General features: G+C 32.8%; 1 protein-coding gene across 4 annotated transcripts in view; it reads right to left on the bottom strand.

Annotated features, from left to right (window-relative positions):
- LOC122816834 (tripartite motif-containing protein 54-like) overlaps window positions 1-15,009 on the bottom strand; it is a 361,207-nt gene that overhangs the window by 174,091 nt on the left and 172,107 nt on the right. For all 4 annotated transcript variants that reach the window (XM_044089887.1, XM_044089886.1, XM_044089885.1 and 1 more), the window contains exon 7: window positions 1,720-1,844. In XM_044089887.1, coding sequence (XP_043945822.1) covers window positions 1,720-1,844 — 125 coding nt within the window. The remainder of the gene's footprint in view (window positions 1-1,719; window positions 1,845-15,009) is intronic.

The raw sequence follows: 15,009 nt of genomic DNA, 5'->3' as shown, positions 1-15,009 counted from the left end.
TATAATGTAGCATAAATATAGAGATAGTCCATAAGTACTTCTTTTATCTTACTTATCCATTACCCTCTTACATTTTTCTTTACACTTTCATTACCCCTTGCCTTCCTCTTCCTCTTCCAAACTATGTGAAATACATGTACTTACTTAATCATCTTCAGTTCTTTCTTAAGCAAGGTACCCCTCCAGTCCTGACTTCATAAAAAAGGGTATATTATTAACAATGACTTTTGTACTATAGTACATTTTTGATTTTAAAATATGCAAATAATCTTTCTTCTAATTCTACAATAGCTATTTCTTTTTTGCATTTTTTATTGTCATTGTAACATGTTTGGGACTCCAGTGAAAACAGACCATTAGCCAAGATGGACTAACCTGGTCAACAAATGGAAATAAACAAATAAGAGACCTTTTGACATGCACCTTTCTAAATGTACCACAGCTGGACCTGAGAGGACTCAGAGACTGAAGTAAATAGATTATTGGTCTCAGATCCCTTAGTTACCCAGACGGACAGGCAGCTCTTTCCTTGCATTCAGTCTCTTATAGACTCCTTTTGGTGACCTATGCCTTTCTTTTCAAACACAAAAGATTTTGCCACCTTTAATCGCCTGCACTTATGTAAAACTAGTGGTTCCACTTGTATTAATGATCTCAATCTGCATCAACAAATTAATACAACTCATTGGTGGGATAGATTCCTGATTTGATGAATTCCAAGCCTATCTAGCAAGCTCCCACTATGTGATACAAATCAATACTCCCTGTCACTTTCCAGATTAATCTCACTACCTGAATGGGCAGTCATAGGTTCTCCTTTGGGTTATCTTTTATAGCCTTCTAGACAAAATGGAATTAACAAAACTGAATTATTTACAAATTCAGGATGCTAAATGTCTAGGTTCTTAATAATATTAATGACTGTTTCCCTGCTTTGAAGCGCTGATGCTATAAACCTATGAAAGAAATGCAATATCTATTCTACAAATCAGAATAATAACAAAAAATATTCAGTAGAAAAAACATCTAAGCACTGGTAATAATCCTTAGACACTGCAAGGTAAATTGTGAACATTAAATAGATATGCTGGATAACACTGTAAGAATAATTCTTATCATATTTACCCTAAGAGAGTAACTAGTCAGAATATTCTTTTTAAAACAGATATGATGTGGGGTAAGAGTTGCATTTGCCTTGAAAAAAATACTTCGTGTTTAAATTAATTTAATAAGCAAACTCAGGGGTAAATTCACATTTTTTCAATCATGATGATAAGATTTTGACATAATAGGCTATAGCAATAAAATATTCCTAGTTTATATCAAAGTGATAAACACTGTTGATAATCATTTAAAAGGCAATTATTAGGTTCTGAAGTGATATATCTTGTTGCTGTAGAACATGAATGTATCATGTTAGGTACTTGCTGAATATAACAAATGAAGGTGCAACCAGATTTACCTTGATGTCCAGTAGAAAACTAGTAGGGATATTGCCTGAAACCATAGACCTACTCTCTTTAGTGTTATTTAGAGACATAGTCATATATCCTGCAATATAGGAAGGCATCTAAAATTTAACATGAAAGTTGTTGTGCCACTGCTGCTGCTATACAGGTAGAACAGGGCTGAGTCTATATGCACTCATGTCAAAAACTGAGATTCACATCTGTATCAGCATCCTTAAATAACTAGTGCAACTCTTCTCACACAGCTTACTGTTAACGAAATCCAGCTGGTTAAGAACGTGCTCCACAGCGTCAAAGTCAGCGGTGTAATGGTCCATATTTTCATGACTTAATTCCAGCTCCTCTATCTTCAAATTCTGAGTCATTTCTGAAATTCTTAGCACAAAACAACAGACACAGCAGTATTAACTTTCATTACAAGTATTCCTTACATCTTGTTTAATACTGTAAATTTCACACATTATGTGACAAACCTGTGTCCCGAATGACTTAGTGTTTTGTTCGTTGCTTATGAATTCCCTTTAAATCAACTGATGTAACTGTGACACTTCCCTTTTATATGCTGCCATTTTCATGTGGGCTGCCCTACGATACATGCTTGGAAGCCATAGGTATAGTAATCTGTTCATGCTGTTGAAAAATGCCTATATATTTCTCATCTATAAAGGCAGTCATCTATTACTCTGTTCACCCTTTTAACTAAAATCATTAAAAGAATTATTCGCAAATCATTAACAACCTACTTCAGTTTTGATGCATTTGACCAGACACCCAACATGAATGTGGGCCCCATTGTGCAGAGAACAAAGTGCTCATCAGCCCTACTTAATATATCAGTTAAGGTCTGAATTATGGTCAGTTGTCATGTTTGCTATTTCCACATATGCACATATGCCTCAGACATGTCATGCTATTGACTACTCCTAGATGTACTACCCCTACAGTTAGTGCTACAGACATGCTGTCTTGTCTACTGGACTGAGGAAATTGGTTTCTAATGTGTATGTGTGTGTGTATATATATATATATATATATATATATATATATATATATATATATATATATATATATATATATATATATATATATATATATATATATATATATATGTGTATATATATATATATATATATATATATATATATATATATATATATACATATATATATATATATATATATATACATATATATATATATATATATATATATATATATATATATATATATATATATGTGTGTGTGTGTGTGTGTATACTGTGTATATATATACATATATATATATATATATATCTATATATATCTATATATATATATAATATATATATATATATATATATATATATATATATATATATATATATATATATATATATATATATATATATATGTGTGTCTAGTTTGATTCAATAAATACTCATTTCACTGAATTTCAATTCGCCGTCAAAAAATCACTGAAAGCTCAAATCACTTTGAGGGATGTGGGGGGCATAGCCCCCCCCCCACCTACTTAGCTTTTATATTTATGAATCTCATTTCACTAAAAGCTACAATATAAAACCAAAAGTAGGTCACCCCAATGTGGGGGTCTGTGCCCCACACACACCCCACTAACTATATATACTAACTCCAGGATCGCACAACAGTGGGGAAAAGGGTATATACGTTTTATTTGCCCATCAGTACTTACATTCAGTGAAATGTGATTCAGTGCAATGAGTTTTCAGTAATTTGAACTTTCAGCGATTTGATGTGGGTGTTTTGAAATTCAGTGAAATGAGTTTTCAGTGAATCAAAGTAGTGTGACATGTTGAGTTTTTTATTCTTCTTTGTATATATGTGATGCATGGGTTTTTTACACATTTTTTATATATATATTTTGTGTAACAAGTTTTAGATGTTATGCATTTTCATAATAATATTGTAACTGTGAGTTTTCATTTCATATATCTTACAAGTTTTTGCATATATATATATATATATATATATATATATATATATATATATATATATATATATATATATATATATATTGTTATATTTATTATTGTTTCCCAACATGGTATGAATGGGTGAAATCTGCTTGTTAGACTACATTTTTATTGGCTGTTCAGTATTTAAATAGCCTCACTATCAGGTCTTTTGTTATTGTATGGTCTGATGAAGCAGAGGACATCTGTGAAAGTGCTTACCCTGTTTTTTCGTGTTATTAAAGGTGTGCTGTGTTGGAACCATCTTGCCTTTTTTACTTCTTCACTTGCTTTTGCTGTTGTTGTTGGTTCCTTTGTCAGTTTAGAGGTTTGATATACACTTCACTCATCAAGATTTCTCTTGAAGAGGGCCAGTGAGGTGCTCTGCTTGACACGTATGAGAAGTCTATTCCAGAGAATGGGCAGTCTCTGGGTTATGAACCTGTTCCTCCTGCATGTTCTGTTGATTGTGGTAATGAGGTTGAGATCTCTGGAGCATGTGGTGCAGAGGGATTTGGATTTCTTTAGATGTAGCATTTCTAACAGAGCTGGATCAGACATAGCTTTGTAAGTCAAACAGAGAATTCATCTCTTACTAGACGATATGAGACAGAGAATAGCTGGAGTTTTTTGAGTCTGTCTGTGTAGGACATGTGTTTAAGGCCTAAGATCTTCTTTGTGAGGTACTTTTGTGGCCTTTCCAGCTGTTGCATGTGTCTAGTGAGGTACATGCTAAATGGGGCATTATACTCGATGATTGGTCTAATGAGGGAAGAGTAGAGAGAGAGATAATGACCTCTTTCTTCCTGGGTACAAAATCCTTGGTAATAAGATGTGCCACATAGAAGGACTTTCTGACCACAGTGGCAATGTGGTGGTCAAAGGAGAGGCTGCTGTCAACCTGTGTCCCCATATCTCTTATAACACCTTCAGTGTTCAGTGGGCTCCCATCGATGTGGTAATTAGTGGGAACTGAGTTTTTCCCAAAGGGGATGATGACACATTTTTGGCATTAAGCTTAAGGCCATGGTTTCGACACCAGTCATTGGTCTCAGTGAGGCCTTTCTGTAGGATGTCTACATCACTTGGGGAGTTAATAATGGCTCACAGCGTGCAATCATCTGTGAACTTGTTCAGCCAGAGTCCTTCTGTGTTGGCCTGGACTTCTGAGAAGTAGATGCCAAACAGGAGAGGACCCAGGACCAATCCCTGTGGGACTCCACTAGTGAATGGTCGGCAGTCTGACTTGGTGTCCGTAGCTTTCACACTGTGGGTTCTATCTGTGAGCCAATTTGCAACTCACCTAGTGATATAGGGGTTGATGCCTAGTTCGGTGAGTTTATCAATAACTCCTAAGTGGGGAATGGTATCAAAGGCCTTGGCCAAATCAAGGTAGGCTGTATGAACTGCCTTGCCCTCATCCACAGCTCTGGTGACTGACTCAAAGAAGTTAACCAGGTTGACCAGGCATGATCTACCTTTCACAAAACCAAACTGAGTGGGATCTAGAGTTTGGAGATTCTCTATATCCTTGTTAATTAGGTCCATGATTATGCGCTCCATAGCCTTACATATCAGACTCATCAGGCTAATGGGGCAATAATTCCCAAGGTCTGTAGTTGCTCCCCCTTTATGGAGAGAGATGACTATGGCAGTGTGCCATTCAGTAGGGAGAAAGCCTAAGGTGAGGCTGTGATTGAACAGGGCACACAGATGTGGTGCCAGTTCACTTTGTAGTTCATGTAGACACATCCCGGGATATTGTTGGGTCCCATGGAAGCTGTATTCTTGGCCTTGGACAGTGCAGCTTTAACCTGTGCTGCAGTAATGCTGGGTGCTTGGCATTCCTCTGGTATCGTGATTTGCTCTTTGGGGGGAGGGGGTAAAGTTGACACTGAATCTGTCAGCCAGTATGTTGGCAATATCTGTTGGCTCAGTATTGGAGTATTGGAGGTACCATTGTGCAGCAACTCAGAGCAAACCTGGGTATTGCCCTGGAGATTCTTGATATAAATATAACTATAGAAGGCTTTGTGGTTGATTTTAGTGTTTGCTGCAATTCTGCCTTCATAGCTGGCTTTAGAGAATTGTTAATTAATTTAGGTTAATTTAGGTTACTTGTCTTTAGTACTATTAACACATGCAAAAGTGCTGTATAAGTTTCTATTTTCAAGAATCATATACTGAAAATTTTACAGTTTATAGACAGATTATAGAAATCAGCATATCAATATTGACATTTATAGGTAGGGAAATTACAGTTGGATCAAAGGTGTATTCATTTCAAAATGGCTAATGTCTTCTTTCTCATGGAAGGGAGTCAATTAAAATTCTGAAAAAAGATCTCACAAATTATAGTATATTTAAATGAGTGTATATGCCTAAATTGTTATTGTGCTGTGCCAATGGCAGTATTTTTATGGCTGGGATTTCCAGGCTGTTCATTTTAATAATAATTATGTTTCCTAAATAAGTATTGCAATGTGATTGAGCTGTATCTGTTTATAGTTCCTTTTCATGTTTTTTTCCTTTTAAAATGGTATACTATGAGGCATTACAATGGTATAGATGACATTTTGCTTCATAATAGAGTTAAATATGAATACTGAACAAATTTTCTTAGGAAAGTTCATTATTATTTTTATTTTGAGAATCTGTTGCACAATCCAACACATTTTCTAACTGTAAATTTAGACACAGTAAGGTTTATTGTGTGCCGAGTGGAGCAGCAGAATGTCTATAAAAGTTACTGAAAATTCTAGCAGAACAAGAAAAAAAACGTTTTGTAAATATTTTCATAGGCTGGTGTTATTGATTGGATTATATTTAGAGTTGTGTAAATTCCCAACTAGCCAAGTTAAACTTTAACATGACTTGATCTGGGGATGTTAGCGGTCTGTATTGGTCTCATGATCATTTATTAAAATCCTGGAGTGATACTAGTTTATTTTTCAATTGGTTCAGGAGTCACCATGTTGTGATGCTATTTAATGCTATTTATTCTTTATCTAAGAAGCCAGGTAAAGAAATAGCATTATGTTTTAGCAAGAGAGTCCAAACATGTGATGAATGAAGTAAGCTTCTCTTCCTAGAATTTACATGGCACACAGGTGGTAGCTAGAAGAAAACTCTTTTGGTGCTTGTTTCAAAATTTTAAATGATTATATGTTTTATACAATAAAATACGAATTGAAACGACTGAGGCACCTGAAGAAGAAAAACACACTAGTTTATGTCAGTAATTCTTTTCTTCTTCACCATGACTTTTCTATGGTTGATGCTAAATAGTCTGATGAAGTCTAGTATATATGAAGATGAAAGAGCTTAACTAAAGTAATAATGCAGTGCATTTTTCTACTTCTTGCATCTGTTAGCCATTTTTTTTTTTTTTATTTATTGTTATAGCTTTTGTCTGATTAGACCTACTTTTTTGAGATATCTACAGGAAAATCTTATGTCAGCATCATAGAATGAGGCAGATAGTAAGAAAGGGATCTCCAAGTCTTTTGGGGTTCTAATACCGTGATGGGAATGGACCCACTCCTAAGTCAAAGTACAATTAAGTTCATGAAATTAATATTGTTTTAATCATTGATGTTAGTCAAAAGTGCTCTTTGCAGCACCCACACTGTGTCCAGTAATGACTCCTGCAATCTATATGGAGTTACATGTACCAATAAAAATTCTAAGTATGATTGTAAATTTTTTTATAAGATATGTTGCACCTACTACTACTGGAAATGTCTGGGTATCCTTCTTCACACATTGCCCTCATTTCTGCCTGCAAATCCTGGTATTTTATGACTTTGTGTCTTTCTGTATGTAAGACACTATAGTCACTGGGTGCAGTGATTTCAATGATCAATGCTACTTTTGTCTTCTTTTCATGGACTACTATATCTGATTTTCTCGCATCTATTTTTTGAACTGTTGGTAGTGGATGATCCCATGTGATATAAACTTTTTCTATGATGCTATGTGGCTCATGTTGCCAATGTTTTTCAGACATTTCGGTACTATAATGTTTCGCACAATGTCCATTGCAACAGTCTTGCCACATTATTATGCCTTTCAGTATACAATCCTTCTGCCATTAATATATCACAACCAGCTACTAGATGCCCTACTGTTTCCAGTTCTGTTTTACAAAACCTACATTTGTCCATTTATCCCACATGTTCAATGGGCTTTTCAACCAACATGTACGTAGTCCACTATCTTGGGCCACCAATATTAACCTTTCATCTTTTGTTTTAAATTCACCTCTCCTTAACAATTCCTGCATTTGATCCTGATCAACACAGGGTTGTTCCAAGAGTTTCCTATACTTGCAGCTATATTTATGCATTTTCCACATTTCTTGCCTTCTCATATGATCCTTCTCCTCATATTATTTCTTTGTTTTTTGGCACATTCAGTTGCTGCCTGATTTTTATCGACTTCTGGTTTGATTTCCATTCCCACTTAACGCCCATATAATTTGGGTAAACTAAGCAAGAAAGTCATCTTAGACTTTTTCTCATCATGTTTAAGAACTTTCACTACATTTAGGTCTTGTGAAGTCAACAGATATTTGTGCAGTCCCACGATTGCAGATCTATACATGTAATCAATTTCAAGGAGGACCATACCTCCTTCAGAATGTGGGATGGTTACTCACTGATTTTTATAAATCATTTGATGAGCATGGAGTATCCTTCTTGTTTTTCTGTCTAACGTGTCCAACACGTTTTGGGGACAATCACTCACTCCAAAGCTGTAAGTTAAGACAGGAAGAGCAAATTGGTTTATAGCTTGGACTTTGTTCTTATATGTCAATGAGGTTTTTAGTATTAATTTAAGCCTTCTAAACTATTCCTTACTGAGTTTTATTCATATTTGTTCATGTTTTATTGTTAATCCTTCATCAATTCCCAAATATTTATATACACCCTCTTGCTCAAGTTCTTTTATATCACATTCTTTTCCTAAACTGATGTTTTCTTGATGCTGCAGCTTTCCTGCTTTATAGGTTGCTTTTGCACATTTATCAAGACCAAATGATATTCTTATATTATCTGAAAAAGTTTTAACCACTTGCAGTTGTGCTTTCAGTTCCTCATCTGATGAACTATATAGTTTTAAATCATCTACAAAAAGAAGATGAGAAGTCTTTACACTCTGTTGTTATCTAGGAGACAAATTATAGCCATGGCCTAATCTGTTAAGTAGACAGCTTAATGTGTTAAGGGTAAGACTGAAGAGCAATAGTGACAAGGAGTCACCCTGGAATATCCGCCTTTGAATTTTTATCCCTGGAATAATAATTTGTCTTTTATCATTGCTTAATTACAAAGTGGTCTGCCACTGTTTCATAGTCACTGTAATGTACTCGATCAGTGTAGGGTGTATCTTATACATTTTTAAGCACTCTTTTATCCATGAATGTGGGATACTGTAAAATGCTTTTTCATAGTCAATCCATGCCATACATAGATTCTTCCCCTTTTTACAATTCTCCATTATGACTTTATTTAGCAACAAATGATCCTTTGTTCCATATAACTTTCTTTTATTACCCTTTTGTTCTATTGCCATGATTGAGTTTTCTTCTAAATGACTATAAACTTGGTTGGCATCAATTCCAGTGTACAGACAAATCACCTTCAAATCTAAAAAAATTGTTTTCCAAAATTAATTCCATCAAAGTACAAGCAGATAGTGTTGTTCTCTAAACTGGTCTATTGGCTCAGGTAATCACTCAAAAATTCTATGTGAGTGTCTTGATCTATACATGTGTATAGAGAAACCACTTCCAAAGATGCAAATTTGAAGGATGTGAAAAATGACAAATAATTGACTTAGCAATTCCAGCAGGTGCTATGAATCAAAAAAATAAAATTTAAAATTCTGAGCGATGGGGTTCAATATTTTATCCAGTCAAACTGAAATGGGTTCAGTCTTGGAAAAACTCACCGACACTATTGTTGCGAGTTTGGGATGTTCCACTAAAAGAAAACTGTACACAGAAAAATCAAAATTTCCTTGACTAGATTTGAAAGTGATTTGTTTCAACAGGTACCAGGTATAGCTATGGGGTCTTGGGTAGTACCGTCCTTTGCAAATTTGGTCATGGCCATGTGGGAGATGAAATTTCTTATAACACATCCTCTTGGCTAAAAATATTCTGTTTTATAGATGTTACATTGATGACCTGATATTTTTATGGAAGGGAGATTATGACACTTTTTTATCCTTTGTTCAGGATTTAAATGGTACAACTGATTTTTTGAAATTTACTCTTGGCCACTTTGGTGACAGTATTGATTTCTTAGACTTACATTTGACCTTTGACCAAGGGAATTTGAGCTTCGAAAGTAGCATTTTTTGAAAATCTACTTTCGTTAATCAGTATTTATTTTTTGTTGGCTAGTATTTACATTGTGACAGTTTACACCCCAGTCACATGAAAAGAGGGGTAGTTAAGGGTCAGTTCATTCGTCTTAGTCATCTGACCAACAACAATGAGACCTTTTTGTATGAAGTGCATTAGCTTTATGAATTCTTTATGCAAAGGGGATATTCATTTTATTGGTTAGACTGGATTATTACTGAGGTCAAAGAGTTAAGGGAACACAAGGCTTGTCTGATTTTGAGGTACATGAGTTCTGCAAAGGAAGGGGGTAACAATTACCTTGATGTCACTATTAAAACCACTGAAGCCTATACTTTGGCCTTTCCTATTCCCATTACCAATGAAATGGGGATTATTAGAAACATTCTTTTAGACAACTGGAAGGTAGTATTGGGAAATTCAGAACTTTCCAAGATATTAGGTGACAGGTCGATTTTTACTTATAAAAAGGCTGTCAACATCAAGTCCATTTTGGAAAGGGGTCCTAGAAACACGAAACAACTTTCTGATTCAAGAAGTGGCACGTATCCTTGTGAGCAATGTAGACAGTGCAGGTTCATTATGGGTACTTTACAGTTGAGTTCAAACACATGAACAAGATTGTTTCGGTTAAGGAACATTATACCTGTAACACCACAAATGTGTATTCAGCTTTTTGCAACTCCTGTGATCATTTTTATATAGGTAAGACTATTAGAGCTTTAAACAAATGTACTTATGAACATGTTTTGGCCATTCGTAAAAAAAATTGTCTAATGCACTAGCTAGACATTCAGTTGTGTGTTCCAGCTTTAAGAAGTTTTCATTTTTTGTTTTAGAAAAAGTTAGTACTGATTTATTTAGTGGAGACTACAACATTTTGTTGGAATGCCATGAAACATTATGGCAGATTTTGTTAGTGGCAGATCAGTCTCCTGGTCTAAACGAAATAATCAATATTAAGTGCTTTTTCATGATTAGAGTCATATATTTTCCTAAAAGGATGTGTTTATTAATAAGTTTATATTTTTAAGCATTTTAGTAATGTTTTATTCATGACATCAATTCTCTATGGTTATTTATTGGATGATTTATATCATGTGACCATTTGAATTGTGTATTTAAATGTGATGGTTGAAAAGTGTGTGTTTCTGAAGAAGTTCATTTTTATTAAACTGAATGAAAGCATTAAGAAGTTTGGTGTGTGTCTGTCTTTTTCACCATGTGTGCAGCTTTGTTATTTAGTTCGTTTTTGCTACTTTGTGGCGTTTCCAGTTCCTATGTACATATCTACAAATATTTACATATGTTCAAATATATAAATATACAAATTTGTTTACACATATTCATAATTTCCTTTGCAATCATACTAAATTTTCATCCCTATTAGAACTCCACTCCTTTTTCCATAACCACCATCTGATTTTACTTAATATTGTTGCTTAAAGCCATTTACCAGTTTTAGCTACTCTTTTAACATATTGTTTACTTCTATTCTTAGATCCATATTTAATCATATCCATGTTTATTTTATCCAGTTATTTTATATCTTCAAAAAATCTTCTTTACATAGTTTACCCCATAACTATTTAAACAGACATTCTATAGTTTCTCCTATTTTGACAATGTAATTCTATCACTTTTCTTTTTATATGGTACATTTCTTTTTTACTGGTAATTTATCTATTACCAGTCTCCACAAAAAATCTTGACATTCTACTTTCTGATTTCACCATTTGCTTCTTACTTTTATAGCTTTATATTTTTCATCTGTTAGATTTTCCCATGGTTTTACATAGTCATGTTTTATCATTACATTCTTATACCAAACATTTATATCTTTTTCTATATCATCAGTTTATATTTTCTACAAAAATATTTTTTCTTGGTAACATTTTATTTCTTCATTTATGCACTCTTTTACTCTTTTTTACCATACCCCAATATTTATCACAGTTCTATTTATACAGATTTACTAAAATATATAATCTTTTTCATTTATATATTCTAACACGTTGTACAAATTTAATGAAGCAACGTATACCATTGCGCTAATTAACCCTAAACAAACTTTTTCATTATTTACATACAAAACTGCTATTTTGACTAGGTTTAATCTAGAAACCCATATAAATAAAAAAAATATCTGCAATAAGTCCTTTTTTAAATATTGTTGGCAACATAAATACACTTGCTTAATATGCTATTTTTCCCATCAGCACTGAACTTGTCAAATAAGCCATTTTTCTGAATGATACTTTATGTGTTCTCCAGAAAAGACATTTGTTTTATTTCTTCTATCGTTTTCCCATTGAATTCTACTTATATTTTTGTCCCAAATTTTATAGCTAACACATCAATTTCATTCATTGTAAAATATATGCACTGATCTTTACTACATAACCTAAATATTTATTTTTCTCTTTATTTAAAGCCAATCCTATCATCCCTAGACATTTGTGCAAATTATTATTTCTTTTATCCAAATTTAGTTTTTTGCAATTATTATAATGTCATCTGCATATGTTAACATAACTGGAATTATTAACACTTTCTGTGTTATATACCCCACCTCCTTCATTTTGTAATTTATTTCATAACTAATGCAAAGGGTACACAACTCACTAGACATTCTTGTCTTACACCACCATTCATATTTACCTCTTGGCTTAACCAGCCATTTACAAGCATTTTTACTTTTTTATTACTATACACTGACATACATAATTTCCTAACTCTCCTACTTATATTATATGTTTTCATTATTACACGTAAGATTTCATGAACAGTTTTGTCATATGCCTTATTAAGGTCCCTTTTCAAAATTTTCACTTCTTCTTTTCTGCTCATAATATCATCCACATTTTCTCTATTATTAACAATTCTTGACAACCATTCTTCTTTATACTGTATATGCTATCTTCCATAATATTTCCATTTTCATTTTAAATGTCTTTTGTATTATTTTATAAAGATCTTATAATTATTTTTCTATGCTATTTATCTCCATTTTCTTAATACTCTTCCATATTAATTTAAGTATTCCACTACATAATTCTTTATACATAAAATCTTCATTTAATCATTCATTCAAAATCTTTTAAAAATATTTTTTTGTCAGTTCCTTAAATTTTTATACATTTCATATCCTATTCCATCTGGGTCTGCAGCTGAATCTACATTTACTTACACCAATACTTTATCTAGCTCATTTAAATAAATCTCTTTTTCCAACTCTTTATTCTATTTTTCCTGTTAACTTTTTTACATTCTATGTTTTTTTACTACCATCTTCTTCTTTAAAAATTTCTTCTGCATATTGTTTTGCACTATTTATAATCTTTTCTTGAATTCTTTCTATTACATTATTTTTTTCTGTCATTACACTTCCTTTACTAATCTGCTTAAGTAACTCAATACTTCTTGTTTTCCTTGGAAATATATTTGCTTATATAACAATCTTTGCATTTTTTCTTGATTTATTTCCCATAATTCTTTCTCTTTGCCAAAGTACATTCTATCATTATGTTCTAAATCATCCAGTGCATTTGTTATATGTTCTTTTACATCATCATTTCCTTTCTTTTTATTCTTGTTTCTTAAATCAGAATTAAAGTCTTCTGTTATTATAATAGTCATATTTATCACTATGTAGTCTAAAATCTGATGAAATAAGCATTCCCTTTCCTTACAAATAGTATAAGCATATAATGTTATAATTCTATATACTTATTCTTTCCATTTTAAATCTGCAATGGTTAATTTTTCATTTTTGCTAAAGTCTAATATCCAGATTATCTTTCCTCTCCCTAGTTTCTCTGTTTGTAATCTTTCATTTGTTAAAAATCTTGTTTCTTCTAATATGATTGCATCTACATCATGTGTATTACACCACCTCAATATTCCTAATTGTCTTAGTATATTCTTAATTCTATTCACATTTACAGAAAGCACTCTAAAATTTTCATTTCCCTTTTTCTTAGTCTAATGCTTCATAGATAATTACTAGACTATCTTTCTTAATAGGTCATTCTAAGCCTAAACAATTTCCTTCCCAAAGTTGAGAATCAAAGACTGTACTTTGGTCAGTGAGTCAAACACCTTAACCAATGCCCCAAACCACAATCTTTAGCTGTATATATTCTTTTACATCAATTTCTTTTCTTTTTTTTTCTTTTGTACTCATCCCCTTAAATTTTCTTTTTTTTTTACCCACTTACCAATAGAATTCTTTTTTCCCTTTTACTCCTTCCCAGTTTGTCTTCTTCATCGATTACTTCAGAACCTTCTTCTATGTCATCTTTATTAATTTTTCCTCATCTAATTGTTCTTCTAGTTCTACTACTTCTAAACTGTCTTCTCATTCATTTTCTTCTCTTTCTTTTTCTTTTCCTTACTCTTATTTTCATTTTTTTTACAAATCATCCATAAATGCCCAATTTTGTTACATTTATAAAATTTCAATTCACTTTTTTCATCATGCCCTATTTTGCTACAGTTATAACATTTTCTTTTGTCTCAGTTACTTATCAAATGTCTTTTTTTCACAAAAATCATGTTTTGGGTTGTCCCCAGTGTTTTACTACACCCTATTCCCCTCTACATTTATCATGCTTGGCATATGTATAATTATTTTCCTCTTTCTACTTTTAACACAATATTCAATCAAAGCCACCAGTCCATAAACCTCTTTTGTCATAAACTTTTGCAATGTCCAGTGCTTCTTTATATAAAGCTTTCAAATGTCCTTGCAAAGTCGGTCTTTCTACCTGTATTTGAGGTTGTACATGAATCTTCTTTTTGTTTCCCTGTTAAATGCTTTTATCACATAAAGATTCCATGGGTTACAGTCTTTCTTTTTTTCATATTCTCCAAGAAAGTTTTCCATTGGAAAAACAGTCTCAAATATAATTTCACAAAATGTCTCTTTGTTAATAAGAATAAATGCAATTACCTCATGTGCTTTTACACCCAAAGGAGCTATTAAATTGTCCCATACTTCATACCTGTCCATTTATTTGACCTCTTTACTTTGAATCTTTACCACATACTTCCATTTTCCATTTTTTTCTGCCTTCTTTTCTGCTACTCCACTTTTGCCTTCTTCTACTTTTTCTGCATTTGTTTTCTTTTCCATCTCACCACTATTCCTCAGTATTGTCTGTGCATCTTCCTTTTGTTTTTTTATCTGTAATGTC

Source organism: Protopterus annectens, chromosome 12.part0, assembly GCF_019279795.1.
Source record: "Protopterus annectens isolate FY-2018-M chromosome 12.part0, PAN1.0, whole genome shotgun sequence".
NCBI lineage: Eukaryota > Metazoa > Chordata > Ceratodontiformes > Protopteridae > Protopterus > Protopterus annectens.
This window is presented reverse-complemented; position numbering and strand designations above follow the sequence as displayed.